This window comes from Perognathus longimembris, chromosome 15, assembly GCF_023159225.1.
Source record: "Perognathus longimembris pacificus isolate PPM17 chromosome 15, ASM2315922v1, whole genome shotgun sequence".
NCBI classification, from domain to species: domain Eukaryota; kingdom Metazoa; phylum Chordata; class Mammalia; order Rodentia; family Heteromyidae; genus Perognathus; species Perognathus longimembris.
This window is the reverse complement of record NC_063175.1, coordinates 46,867,878-46,882,330: the sequence shown is the minus strand read 5'-3', so window position 1 is coordinate 46,882,330 and position 14,453 is coordinate 46,867,878. Positions and strand designations below refer to the sequence as shown.

The 14,453-nt window shown below is 45.3% G+C and overlaps 1 protein-coding gene across 4 annotated transcripts in view; it reads left to right on the top strand.

The window, feature by feature from the left end:
* Positions 1-7,098, top strand: part of Fech (ferrochelatase) — a 34,674-nt gene extending 27,576 nt beyond the window's left edge. For 2 of the 4 annotated variants that reach the window (XM_048363549.1, XM_048363553.1), the window contains 3 exons: positions 566-730; positions 5,203-5,262; positions 5,703-7,098. In XM_048363549.1, the coding sequence (XP_048219506.1) occupies positions 566-730; positions 5,203-5,262; positions 5,703-5,837 (360 nt within the window). In that variant the 3' untranslated portion in view covers positions 5,838-7,098. The remainder of the gene's footprint in view (positions 1-565; positions 731-5,202; positions 5,263-5,702) is intronic. The other 2 variants (XM_048363550.1, XM_048363551.1) reach the window with 2 other exon arrangements.
* Positions 7,099-14,453: the final 7,355 nt, after the last annotated feature.

Here is a 14,453-nt window from a genome sequence, read left to right as displayed (position 1 = left end):
TGAGCAAAAAGAGAAGCCAGGGACAGTGCTCAGGCCCTGAGTCCAAGGCCCAGGACTGGCAAAAAAAAAAAAAAAAAAAAATCAAGGGAAGGGGCTGGGGATATAGCCTAGTGGCAAGAGTGCCTGCCTCGGATACACGAGGCCCTAGGTTCGATTCCCCAGCACCACATATACAGAAAACGGCCAGAAGCGGCGCTGTGGCTCAAGTGGCAGAGTGCTAGCCTTGAGCGGGAAGAAGCCAGGGACAGTGCTCAGGCCCTGAGTCCAAGGCCCAGGACTGGCAAAAAAAAATAAATAAATAAAAAAAAAAAAAAAAAAAGAAATCAAGGGACTGGTAGAGTTCCATTGGCTTCATATTTTGTGCAGTTAACTGTAATGACAGACATTATGATTGATTTATGCTGGGCTAACTCCTAGGAGGATTTAATTTTGGAGGTAACACTAAGACTCAGTCGGGCAGGCTCTCACTGCCGAGGGACAGGTGTGTGTGCCCAGGGCGGGGATCGGCCATGCGCCATGAACAGCAGGAGAAATGCCCCATTTACACATTCCTCCCCTCCCATAGGTCGGTCCAGTGCCCTGGCTGGGGCCTCAAACAGATGAGGCCATCAGAGGGCTTTGTGAAAGGGGGAGGAAGAACCTCCTTTTGGTTCCCATAGCGTTTACCAGCGACCACATTGAAACTCTGTATGAGCTGGACATTGAGTACGCCCAAGTCTTGGCCAAGGAGGTAAGTGCTCCCATCCGCTCAGAGTCACCTTTAGAGAAAGCAGAGAGCAGGAACTGGTGCCATTCAACAAAAACACCCTTTCCTCCATGTGCTGGCATGTGCTGTGTCCTCACCATTTTGAATAGTACTTTATCTGAGTAGTTATCCCAACATACCGAGCGAATTCATGTCAGCAGTGGGAGAGGATTTCTCTGTTTCTGTTAAACCTAGTGGACTAGAAGTCACCGTGGTGAACAGCCTTTAGTTCAGTTTTATTTACTGTACTATGTGAAAGTAGTAACAATTGAATGTCAAAGCCAGGCGCCAATGGCTCACACCTGGAATCCAAGCTACTCAGGAGGCTGAGATCTGAGGGTTGCAATTTGAAGACAGCCTAGACAGAAAAGTCTGTGTGACTCTTATTTCCAGGTAACCAGTGAAAAGCCAGAGGTGAGGTTGTGGCTCAAGTGGTAGAGTGCCAGTCTTGTAAAAGCCAATCAGAAACTTGAGGCTCTCCCTGAGTTCAAGTCCCACACATGCACAGACAGATAAACACACACACACACACACACACACACACACCACCCCCCCAAATCCTAAATTTATCCAGGAAGAAAGAATCATACATGTCACTAGTTCTGAGGGAGAATGTTTACTGATTTACAATTCCTTTCCTTCACCAAGTATGCTGGCATCCTTTTTATTTGGGATAGTACATTACTTCTTGTTGAGTTTCAAGTCATGTAGTGCCATTATCATTTCAGAGACGAGCCCAGAGTGAACACGGAAGTGGTCATTTCCTTGACCTCTTTTATGCGCTCACTTAATTAGCTGTTTGCTATCATGTTGTGATCAATCTGATTATTGAAATACCAGATACCACTCTGGGTGTTTTGTAATATAAGATGGATATGAATTGTCATTCAGGGTAGAGAAAAACTATTGTTTACCTATCTCGTGGTTTCATCCACTTTATGGCTGGGTTTCTTTCGGGATGTAGGAAGGCCTCTCTCACCGTTCTCTGTCAGGGCTTCTGTCATTCCATGCTTGGCCATGTAGAAGCCCAGGCCCTCTCTGGGACCGGGTGGCAGGTGTCGGGTGGGATGGAGAGTGGGTTGGGCAGAATTAAGGCCCAACCATGGCCTCTAGTTATTAATGTGCCCATGCTGGTCCTCAGTCAAACATGGATGAAGTTCGAGGGTGCCTGCATTGGCTCCTCAGTACTATTGAATTTGGGCCAGTTATAATTGTCAAAGATGAGATTTCAGCAGTATCCTCGGGTTTTCTTTAGTGATGCCTTTGTATCCTCTGTCTGGGCCTTAGCTAGTTATGAACTTGCTTTAAAAAAAAAAGGTTTTAAGGGCTGGGGATATGGCCTAGTGGCAAGAGTGCCTGCCTCGGATACACGAGGCCCTGGGTTCGATTCCCCAGCACCACATATACAGAAAACGGCCAGAAGCGGCGCTGTGGCTTAAGTGGCAGAGTGCTAGCCTTGAGCGGGAAGAAGCCAGGGACAGTGCTCAGGCCCTGAGTCCAAGGCCCAGGACTGGCCAAAACAAAAAAAAAAGGTTTTAAAATGCATTTTTGTCTGTATCAAATGATAGTTTACATCCATCCCCATTATTAAGCTGAAGTTACTACTAACAATGGAGTATTAGTGACTGATGAACCAGTCTTTGAAGAGAACAAAGAAAACTACCAACTATCATTATTTCCATGGGAGAATGAAATATGTTTAAAACAGATTAACCTCAAATAGTTCTCATATTTTTCCCTAAAAGAGAAATGGCGTGTGTGTGTGTGTGTGTGTGTGTGTGTGTATGTGTGTGTGTATACATGTGCGTGTGCGTACGTGCTGGTCCTGGGGCTCTCACTCTACCACTTGAGCCACAGCTCCACTTCTGACTTTTTGGGTAGTATATTGGAATAAGAGTCTCATGGCCTTTTCTGCCCTTGCTACTGAACTGCAAGCCTCAAATCTTAGACTCCTAAGTAGCTAGGGTTATAGGTGTGAGCCACAACAAGTACCTGGCTAGAAATGTCTTTTTTTTTCTTTTTTTTTGTCAGTTCTGGGGCTTGAACTCAGGGCCTGGGTGCTGTCCTTGAGCTTTCTCGCTCAAGGCTAGCACTCTACCACTTTGAGCCACAGCACTACTTATGATTTTATAGTGTTTAATTGAAGATAAGAGTCTCACAGACTTTCTTCCCCAGGCTGGCTTTGAACCGCAATTTTCAGATCACAGCCTCCTGAGTAGCTAGGATCATAGGGGTGAGCCACCAGTGCCCAGCAAAAATGGCTGTTTTTTAATAAGAAAAATAATAAAGGTCTTAGTACAGAAGAGTATAGTTGGAGACTAGAGCATACTCAAAATCTTATACCTCAGAGAGAGCCTGTTGATATTTTGATTAGATAGGTGCCTCTGTTTTTCTAAATGTGTGTGTATTTTTTTTTTATTTTTTTTTGCCAGTCCTGGGCCTTGGACTCAGGGCCTGAGCACTGTCCCTGGCTTCTTTTTGCTCAAGGCTAGCACTCTGCCACTTGAGTCACAGCGCCACTTCTAGCCATTTTCTGCATATGTGGTGCTGGGGAATCAAACCCAGGGCTTCAAGTATACGAGGCAAGCGCTCTTGCCACTAGGCCATATCCCCAGCCCCAATGTGTGTGTATTTTAATAATGGTTTTTTTTTCTTTTGTCATTCATGGGGCTTGAACTCAGGGCCTAGGCGCTGCCCCTAAGCTTTTTGCTCAAGGCTAGTGCTCTATTACTTTAAGCCACAGCGCCACTTCAGGTTTTCTGGTGGCTAATTGGAGATGTCTCATGACCTTTCCTGAGTGGGCTGGCTTTGAACCATCATTCTCAGATCTCAGCCGCCTGTGTACCTAAGATTATAGGCTTGAGGCATTGGTGCTCTGCTACATTAGGCTCCTACATGCTTTAGAAAAGGATATTTTGTTCATAGTATTTTGTTATCTCCTGTTTGTGTGTGTTTCCTTTTTTTTTTTTTTTCCCCAGCAGTGTTATTCTGCTGCTATTGACTTTCTCCTATTTTTGTTTTTTGGTGCTGAGGACTGAACCCAGGGCCTGTGCATGCCATACAAACAATCTACTCCTTGAGCCATGCCCTGGACCTTATATTTTTCTTTTCTTTCTTTTTCTTTTTTTTTTTTTTTTTTTGGTCAGTCGTGGGGCTTGAACTCAGGGCTTGAGCACTGTCCCTTGCTTCTTTTTGCTCAAGGCTAGCACTCTGCCACTTGAGCCACAGCGCCACTTCTGGCCGTTTTCTATATATGTGGTGCTGAGGAATCGAACCCAGGGCTTCATGTATACGAGGCAAGCACTCTTGCCACTAGGCCATGTCCCCAGCTCCTATTTTTATTTTCTTTTTGAGACAGATTGTTACTAACTTTGCCCAGGTTGGCCTCCAGCTTAGGATCTCCGTGCCTCTTCCTCTTGAGTAGTCAAGATTACAGGTATACACTACCGTGTTTGGCTGCTGCTGACATTGTGGCAATTCATAAACTAACAAATCATGAGATTTTAAAATATAGCCTCTTCCTCAGTCAGTTAGGTGTTTGCCTTGCCGTCTCTGGATGTTAGTGCTAATCTAGAAGATAAATCTCTTGATATACTCTCTCATCAAAAAGGGCAAAGAGGGCTGGGGATATAGCCTAGTGGCAAGAGTGCCTGCCTCGGATACACGAGGCCCTAGGTTCGATTCCCCAGCACCACATATACAGAAAACGGCCAGAAGCGGCGCTGTGGCTCAAGTGGCAGAGTGCTAGCCTTGAGCGGGAAGAAGCCAGGGACAGTGCTCAGGCCCTGAGTCCAAGGCCCAGGACTGGCCAAAAAAAAAAAAAAAAAAAGGGGGGGAAAGAGAAGATTCTAGCTACCTGAGTAAGTCAAAAGTAGATGTTCTCAGTTACTTGAAGGTCATTAACTAGATAGTTTGGGGGAAGCGTGATACTGACCAATCTTTTTATTTTTCCTCTGTAAACACACACACACACACACACACACACACACACACACAACTGTGCCTTGGATCCAGTCTAGATCCCATATACACTTAGAGCCTATAATTAATTTCCTTTGTTTTGGCATTTAGCAACCAAGTAAGCAAAACATTTTACTTAATTAAAGCAACATTGTACTTAGGTAGAGTCTTTAAGTGTATAAATGAGGGGGGAAATGGTAAAAAAAACAACAACAACAAAACAAAAATGAATTAAATCACATGGGAACTGAGTGTGTTGCCGAGCACCTGTGGGAGGGGTCCCGGGTGTCAGAGGGCGTGGCAGGTGCACAGCTGTGTGGCAGGTGACACTCCTTGACTGTCACCACACTCAGCCTTACTCCAGGTCAGACTGACTTGTGTAGGTGGACCTGTGTGTTTGTATATATATTGCAGTACTCAGTTTCTTTAAAAAAAAAAAAAAAAAAAGGAAAATAAAATGTGTCTTTGCTTTTCCTCCCCTTTCGCGTTTGATTCAGTGTGGAGTTGAAAACATCAGAAGAGCGGAATCTCTTAATGGAAATCCATTGTTCTCTAAGGTATCTGCAGCGTTACAAACATTTTAGTAGAACATACCAGGACTAGTCCTCTGAGAAACTCTTGCAGAATATTGCTTTTCTCACATATTAGTACATTCCGAGTTCCAATTAATTACAAAAATAAGATCGAATTCCTTATCTGCCTCTCCCTCTTTTCCTCCATCGGTAGCGTCAATTTTCTTATTTCTGACCATCTCTAACTATGTCTAATGTAAAATCTGCTTTTTAGAAAGAAGGTAGAGAGGGGTGGGGGGAGCGGAAGACTCCTTTGCTGACAGGAGGAGGCTCTGGAAAGGACGAGGCTATAACGCTGAGCTCAGAAGGTTTTACAAAAGAAGCTCCCAGCCAGGACCTGGATGTGGGCAGAAGCTAGGAGGGGCGGCGCCCTCAGGCCCAGCTGGCCCTGTGGCTTCTCCTGAACCTGTGCTCCTGTCTTGCAGGCCCTGGCTGATCTGGTGCTCTCACACATGCAGTCAAACAAGCTGTGCTCCAAGCAGTTGACTCTGAGCTGTCCTCTCTGTGTAAATCCTGTCTGCAGGGAGACTAAATCCTTCTTCACAGGCCAGCAGCTGTGACCCTGCCTGAGGACCCATGGGATTAGGCAAATGCCAAACCTCCATTCACCTCGGATTGGAGGAGGACACTGCGTAGAGACGGAGGAAGCAAGCCGCCTTCGGCTGTGCCCCAGCCTTTGGGCACAGACTGAGTTTTTAATCCTATGAGACACATATCTGTTTTGTATATAGAGTTTGCTTTTTATTGTCCAAAACAACCTGGTAAAAGTGGTAAGTAGAGTCACCTCGGGGCTGGCCCGGTGCGTGAGATCTGGTTACAGCCTCGCGCATGCAGCTGTCGTTCCTTAGATGAATATGGTTGAGTTTGTGAAATATAAAAAAGAAAGGTTGAGCCGGCCATGTGGTTGAGAGGCAGAGCACTCACCTAACATGTGGAAGGCCCTTGGCTTGACCCCCAGTCACACGCACACTCTACCTGCTCTTTTCCTCTGTCAGAGAGTAGCAATGCTGGTGAGTCAGTGTGGCTGTGTGAGCCTCCCCTCCCCTCCCATCCTCCCCCTCTCAACGCTGAGAGGGAATGAAGCGCGCACAAGTCAGAAGTGCCTGGACACTCCCCAGGCACATGGGCTGACACACCCAGAGAAGCCAGCACGCCCCCCCACAGGCCTCCCTTGGAGTCCTAGGTGCCTCAAGGAAGGGGGGCTTCTGCCACTTCCGGTCTCCCAAGACAGCACTGCTGGGAAATGCCCTTGCTGGGCTTCCGCCTCCCCAGGGCCCCAGGGAGGCCGGGTGTCTTCTTGATCTCGGCCTCTTTTCCTCACCTGTGTTTAGGAGTTATTTTTATAAAGTCAACTATATTTCTTTAACTTTGGATTCTTTCTTCACTTATAGTTTTTTTGTTTGAAAATTATGTAGCCCTATAATAGGACATTAGAAAAATATAAAGAAGAAAAAAAAAAACCCAACCACTAATGCAATAATGGTATCATTTTATTGACTGGCATTTCATACCTTCTTTTCCTGTGGATGTTTTTGATGTCATTTTCACCTTGAATTTGTGAGTGAAAAATAGTTGCAAAAAATGCAGAAATGATATTGCATTCAGAATCTGATCTATATTTGATGGATCTGTGAAGAGTTTGTAATGATCACTGTTTTATTCCTCAAGGCATCTGACACTTTGTTCTTCAAAAAAAAAAAAGGCACTTCTTTGATTGTTTGAAAAAGCCAGTTTATAAAGTAGAAGTAATTAAGGGATGCATAGATCTTCTATATTCAGGATTTGCTATTAATAAATATTATGACTTCATTAAGGTTTTAACCAGTTTGATTCATGCTGTCTCTTAGATCAGAACTGATTAAAATAGTTAAGCAGGAGGAATTTACTTTGTAATATGGAGAAAGATGCCGTCTGCGCTATGATAATGGCCCTCAAATATGAATCACATCCACTTTTTTGTTTACCAATTGGTTTTCTTTATTTTTTAAATGTTTGTACCAACGGTGTTTATTGCTAGAAACTTAAGCTCCTTTAAAAAAGTGTTTTAAAAGTAGATGACCTACGAAAGACACCCATGAAGGTAGGAAACAATCTCATTTACAAAGTGCTGCAAGTTTGATACATTTATGGTGTCAGAAACTCACTTGGAGGTACGCTTGGACACGTAGATAAAAATCCTTAAAACAGAGAACAGAAGGCCCAAGCGGATATAAAAATACCCCCCAAAGAGAATGAAGGTTTTGGCAAATGGGTCATTTAGAGAGCTAAGCCTGGTAAGCACGCAGGCTTCCGGGAGCAGCTGTGTGCGAGGCGCCCCGCGTGGGGCCGGTTCAGCCGGTGTCCTGGGGGCCGTGGGGGGGGGGGCAATGCTGCGCGCCCCGGAAGCAGGGAGCTGAGTGCAAGACTGACCTGAGAAGGCAGGCGTTGAGTGTGCACACGCACACGGACGTACCACGGACACCGGTGCCGGGCCGTAGGGCTCAGCGCACCTACAGCAGGGAATAAGGCTAGCTTGCAGCTCCCTAGACATCCCAGGCACCGAGCTCTACACCCCGAGACCACACCCCCCCGTGACCCCCACTAAAACAGGACATTGGCGAACACCTAGCTGAGTTCACGCGTGACACCGCGCGTGGGGCACCACACGACGTGGGCGCTTCCACCACGTCCTCTTCTGTGACCCGAGCCAGAACACTGCGCTCGACTGACGCCCAAGCCTACGCTGCAGATCAAGACCAGATGCTTAGAAAGCGCGGGAGCCTGCGCGTGCGCGCCTGAGCCTCTGTGCCCGCCCAGAGTCTCCCCGGTGGTCCGTGTGGCATGTCCCCAAAGGACGCTGCTGCCAGGACGGCAGGGTGCACGCTGTGAGGATGGCAGTCGTGACCGCGGCCCAGACGTAGTGGGCAGCCGGCTGTCGCACCCTGAGTCGCTGCAGGTGACGCGCGTGGCAGAGCAGGTGCCCGTCCAAAGGGAAGCAGCCGCAGCCTTCTTGATTGTTTTATTGGTTGTGTGTCTCAGGAAAGGTGAGAAGCATTGTCTGTAGTTTTCCTCTCTCCTTTTCCAGGACCTTTTTGGAGATTCGGTTCAGAAGGGACTTGGCGACTGGCCCACAGTGGAGCGCGTTCTCTGGCTTGGGAGCCTGGCGCAGGAAGGCGGGTTAAACTTGCAGCCACTCTCCCTGGCTCAGGAACCCCGCCGGTGGTCTTTCTGCTCACTCCATCGGCTCCTTTAGAGGTGGAACTATGTTGGCACAGAGTAGTTGCAAAAAGGGCAGAGCCCTTGCTAGGGTATCTCCAGCCTTTCATTTGATAAGAAAACTTCAAATCAGCAATGACAGGGATGTGTGCGACAATATGCTGGTAGTTCGTGGAGATGGCTGCCTTATGGCTTTTGTGCCTCTAAGGTAGTTGTCTTTGACCATAACCATGGGTGGATGAGGGGTAGCATTTGCATTTGGTGGGACAGTTTTTTGTGTATATGCCAGTACTGGGACTTGAACTCAAAGCCTTGCACACTTGCTTGACTTTTTTTTTTTTTTTTGCTCAAGGCTGGGGCTCTACCACTTGAGCCCCAGCTCCACTTCCAGCTCTTTGCTAGTTAACTGGCGATAAGAATCTCACAGACTTTTCTACTTGAGCTGACTTGGAAGTGTGATCCTCAGATCTCAGCCTCCCGAATCGTTTGCATTACCTGCATGAGCCACTAGCACCCAGCTGAAATCTTTTTTTAGAGCTCATAGTCTGAGAATTGTTTCCCTGTTTGTCAACTCTGAAGTACTCATGTTTGCCCTGGTAATTAGCAATGAACTGCTGGCCGTCTCTTCAAGCTGTGCTGTGTACAGACCTGGCTTTTAATTGATGAGTCCACCCTGCAGAAGACTTGCAGTGCCTGTGTGAGAGGCGCTTCGGCCTACCGGGGTCATTATTTGGCCCAGGACCCTGCACGTGCTGTGTTCTCCAAGGAGCCGCATTAAAGGACATGTTTGCACTCGGAAATGAACTCCTTGTTTGAAGCCCTTTAAATGTATATTAGTGGCCACTTGGTGTTGAGTAAATAGTAAAAAATCCATGGCTTTCCCTGTGAGTACCTCAGAGAGCATACACATCCTTGCTCAAGTAATCCTCCTTGGTGGGAGCAGAAGTTCTTTGGGATTCCATTATTTTTTTTTCTTTATGATTGAAATTAGACAATGAAGATTAGGTGGGAAGAGAATGTGAAAGTTTCTGAGTTCTCTAAAGTAAACCTGTGAGGAGGGAACAGTGGCGTATCAGCAACCTTCAAGCCATTCGTTCATTCATCCTGCGGGTTGCTCTTAGCAGTAGGTTTTTCGTTTGGCCTTCTTGCTTACCTTTTGGAGACCATACACCGCTGTGGTAGGTCAGGTCACTTAGGAAAAAGTAACCCCCACTTGTATTCTTCAGCTAAGCTGTTCCCCTACATTGTATAGCTCGTTCAAGAAACCCTAAGACACACGTGTAGAGGGCCTTGCCACACCTGCAGCCCGGGCGCCCAGCAGTGGCTTCCCTTCTGTTCTGAGGACCGGGCATTGCATAGCTGTAGCTAGAGGGCTAAAGTGATAGCTGGGGACCACCAGAAAGAATGAACGTTAAAACTGTACCTGATGAGAATGATATTAAAAATATAAATGTAACGTGTGCACAGTGCTGTGCATCTCTAATCTCTGTCAGAATCCTGCAGCTAGCAGGACTGTGCCTCCCAATGCAGGAGGAAAGGAGAAATTCTTCCAAGACCACACACGCTGGGGAAGGAAGTGCTGTGGATTCGTCAACTAGCGCCTTGCCTTTCGTTAGGATGATTCCGTTCCTCCAAGGAAGACAGAAGCTAATCATTTCTTAAAATTAAAAACAGTTAATTAAAGTCATGCCCCAGAAAGGCTTGGCAAACATTATTCACAGTTGCTTTGTTCTAACTGTCCAGTCACTGAGAGGCCTTGTAAAGCCTTCCTTCAGTAGCTCTTCCTCTCCTCTCTTCTCTCCTCTCTCCTCCCTTCCCCCCTCCATTCCCCTCCTCTCCTTTCCCCTTCCCTCAGTGGTAGAATGTTTGCTTACCATTTGCATTCTCAGCACTGAAAAAACAAAAAAATAAAAAGAAGTAGGAAAAACAGAAAGAACTGATGTTAATAGACTTTGCCATGAGAATTTATTGCATAGTCTATATTTTTATTTCCTTGTTTCAAAACAATTTTTATATTGGCTGCCTCTGTCAGTTTATGAGCTGATAGTTAAATTTTCAGTTTGCCTACCACCATCATTCTATATAATATATACTTAAGTTATATTAAAAGCAAAGGTGACCCTCAAACCCATTGTGTCCTGTTTATTTTTATGGTGACACTGTTTTATTGGTCTTCTAGACTTAAGAAAGTGACGGAGAAAATGTGAATACAGCTTAAAAGTTGTCTCTATACCCTAGTCATTACATCATAGACACGTGAGAAATAATTCAGTTTTATCCAACTGAGGTTTTGATATGCAGTCTCATATTTGCGCTACTCATTGAGGAGGAAAAACAAAACCAAACAGCATGCTTGTCAGAATTACACTTGCTGTCATTTGCAGCCATAGGTGAGCTATAGATGTAAGGCCTTGAAAAGAGCAAAGCATGCCTCTATGCTATTTCTAGCAAAGAGTGTTGTGTAGTTTATGATTACTTGTGAAAGGTGTGTTTCACATCTGCTATATTTAGGACATACATTTCCATATGCATGCCTGGCTCGTTGGCAGATTGCGGGTTGGCAAGTGGCTCCCAGCACAGCCCTGCAGGTGCTGGAAATGTGGTTCTCCCTTGATCACTCCTGTGTGGGGTGAAAGCCACCCCATGGAGATAGCGCTGGCTCAGCTTCCCAGGACCGTTATTTGTCTCCAACACAAACCCCCACACCAGTTGTACTAACAAATGCCTGGAAAGCAAACCCCGTATCAGCAGTTCCATCCACAAGCCAAGTGGGACAACTTTCCCATGGCGAAGTCGGGATTCGGGCTCAGCTGGAAGATTGGCCAGAGCGAGGCCCACACACAGCGGCTGGAACAGAAACTACTCATTGTCAGGACGGAATGGAGGCGCCTGCTCTTCTTTGCCAGGAGTCATCCCTTCACGGCCAGTCTTCTGAAGGACCAGACTGTGGGGTCCCTATACCAGCTGAGACGGGCCGTTGAGGGAACATGGTGTTCTCTGCTCCCAGGTTTCAGTGGAAGAGAGACCCCTCAACACAATGTCTCCATAGTACCCCAGTGCCTCAAGCGCTATGGGTCCTATTTTTTCTTTAAGCACACCCATCCAGCCCCATAGTTAGGCTCTGCAGACAAGAGGTTGATTTGTGTCCTTCTTGTATTTGTTACATGACAGAAAAGAAAAATCGATATCAACTCATGACTTCCTGCCCCTCAGAAGGTAACCAACATGGGGCAATTCAAGGAAGTCACTTCACACTTCCCTGCCTGCTTCTCAGCTCCCATTCATGTTTCTGAGATGCCTTCTTTTGTTCCTGATTTACCATTATTCTTTGCTGCAATCTCTTGAGCCACAAGAGCTAGGAATATCTGCAGGGTTTTATGCTTGATTTCTCTATAAACCCCAAAGGCCAAGTGCCAAGCTAAGCCGCGATGATGTCCAGTAGAAAGGTTAGCTTGTCATTGCCTTCCTGAGATCTGAATACCTCTTCAGGATGGTGATCTGAAGTTTCATTGCGGCTTGGGACATGGAGTAGCTCTGGAAGAAGTATAGCTTTTGATTAAAATCTCTTCTCACAAAAAACATAAAGGGATCCCCCAAACTAAGGATATGCACAGTGAATGCTTCCCCCTCCCCCTACATTTCTCTCTTTCTCCTGTGCAAGTACTGAGACTTGAGCATAGGGCCTTGTGCTGTCCCTTAACCTTTTTCACTCAAGGCTAAAACTCTACCACTTAAGCCACAGCTCCATGAACATGGACTTTACTGCCCACCTGACTTCGAACCGCAATCCTCAGATCTCAGCTTCCTGAGTAGCTAAGATTATAGGTCTAAGTCACCAAGAATTTCTGCCTGTATTTTCTATCCTCCTTAGCACTGTCTGGATCAAGTTACCTCTGCATCATGTTTTGCTTGCAGCTCAATTGTCCTCAGTGGCAGAAAAAGATTATTCATCAGGTACCAAGGGAGATGGCCCAAGGACTAACCAGCTGCAAAATGGGGGCACAGAAGCCACTAAGCTGTTCCCTTAAGCCAAGTCTCCCTTGGGTACATGGCTGGGATTATCTGATGTGGATACGGACTCAAAAGAGGTAAGCAGGCCATTGTTCTGCCCTGCCCCAAACTTGGTTGTCTTGCTTTAGTGATTCCAGTCCACCAAGCTTGACACAAAAGAGGTATGCTATAACGTCTTCCTTAAACTCTCATTTTCTGAATAATAGGCCATCACTTTGCAACAATATTCCTAGTTTGCCTTGTCTATGCAGCTGTAATGCGACTTCAAACAGGCTCCTGGACATGTGGACCTTCATTTCAATATATCAATTTTTTTTTCTGATACTATCCTATGGCCTCCTAGTAAAAGTTTAACAACTGGCTCTCTGGGAGTAAAAAGAACCTCAATCTGTGATGTCTGTTGATATCTAGCATGAAAATATTCCCACCATAGTGGATTCCAAGCTTCCAGCGTGGTATTCCTGATCATAGAATTGGGAAGACATGCCAACGATTGGCTTTCATGAGCCAGCGCAAGTTAGCTCTGGTGCACTGCTGACTAGTCCTTGTTGGGAACGCTTCTGTGTGTTCTAGAATGTTCCCCCACTCCCTATCCCCTTGCTGTCCTAAACAGAGTGGACTCATGGAAGACCCAAGCATCCAATGGGGAGAAGGAGAGACAAAGGAGGGTTGTGGCAGTTTACTGAGAGCAGCCAGAGCCACGTGGCCACTGAGGCCATAGAGGAACCATCACCAAGGACAGCGCCTCTACAGAGCGCCTGGAGTGCCATTTGCATGTTTTAAAATTCTTAGAATTACACCGCATCTGTTCTGCTCGTCTGAAGAAGTTAGTGTGAAAAATGATCTTAGACAATGGTGTAAAAAATGATCTGAGATTTAAAAAGACAACAGTGTAGACCAGAAAGAGTGTTGTACGTGTAGCAAGTATTCATTGTCTATGACTGTTAGGACATAGTACCCAGGTCATAAGTTTTTAAAGTATGTTTTCTTACTGTAAATTATTTTTAAATTAGAAAGCAAAGTAAAAAAGGAGGAAATCTCCTATAATCTTAAAATACCTGATGGGTAGATGTTATGCATACTTTAAATTTATAAAAGCATTGATATTGCTCTTATTTAGATCTCATGGGTAGCTAGGCGCTATGTCTCACACTTGTGATCCTAGCTACTCGGGAGGGTAAGATCTGAGGATGGCGGTCCAAAGCCTGTCCAGGCAAGAAAGTCCACGAGACTCTTATCTCTAGTTAACCACCAAAAAACTGAAAGTGGCTCAAATGGTAGAGTGCCTGCCTTAAGTGAAACACTAAGGGACTGCGTGCAGGCCCAGAGTTCAAGCTGCAGAACTGACACACTCATGTGCATACACATACACACATCTTCTGGACATATCTTGTTTGTCATTTATGTATTATTTTGTAATATAGTTATAAATGGCTACATAATAGTGTATGCATGTGCTCTAACTTGTTTAACAAACTGAATCAGTAGAACTCTTCTTACTCTTTTCATTTTTGCTCATTACTAAAACAATTTGATGAACCTCTTTACAAACACTCTTTTTGGATACATCATCAATTATTTCCAGAAGAAAAATTCCTGGAAGTGGATTTGGGGAATCAAAGGATATTCTGGAATATTACAATTAGATAAAAGCACATGTCTAATGTATTTAGAGCTGTGTAGTGTTTGCAATGTGAGCTCTTGTGGTGTTAAAGCCTAATAAATGGTAGTCATGATTGATTTGTCTTGCTAATTTGGCTAGCAGACTATTAGTATATTTTCTCAATGTGTGACTAAATTCTAGGAGATAAAATTCTAGATTCTATAGCCTTTTTTTGTTACACAAAGAATGTAATGGAAAAATTATTTTTTGTTGCAAAGAGATTTTATTTTGTATATACTGAGACTCCAAAATCTGAAGCAAAGTCTGAAATTTAAAGATGAATGAGTATTTTAAACTCAGGGTGCTC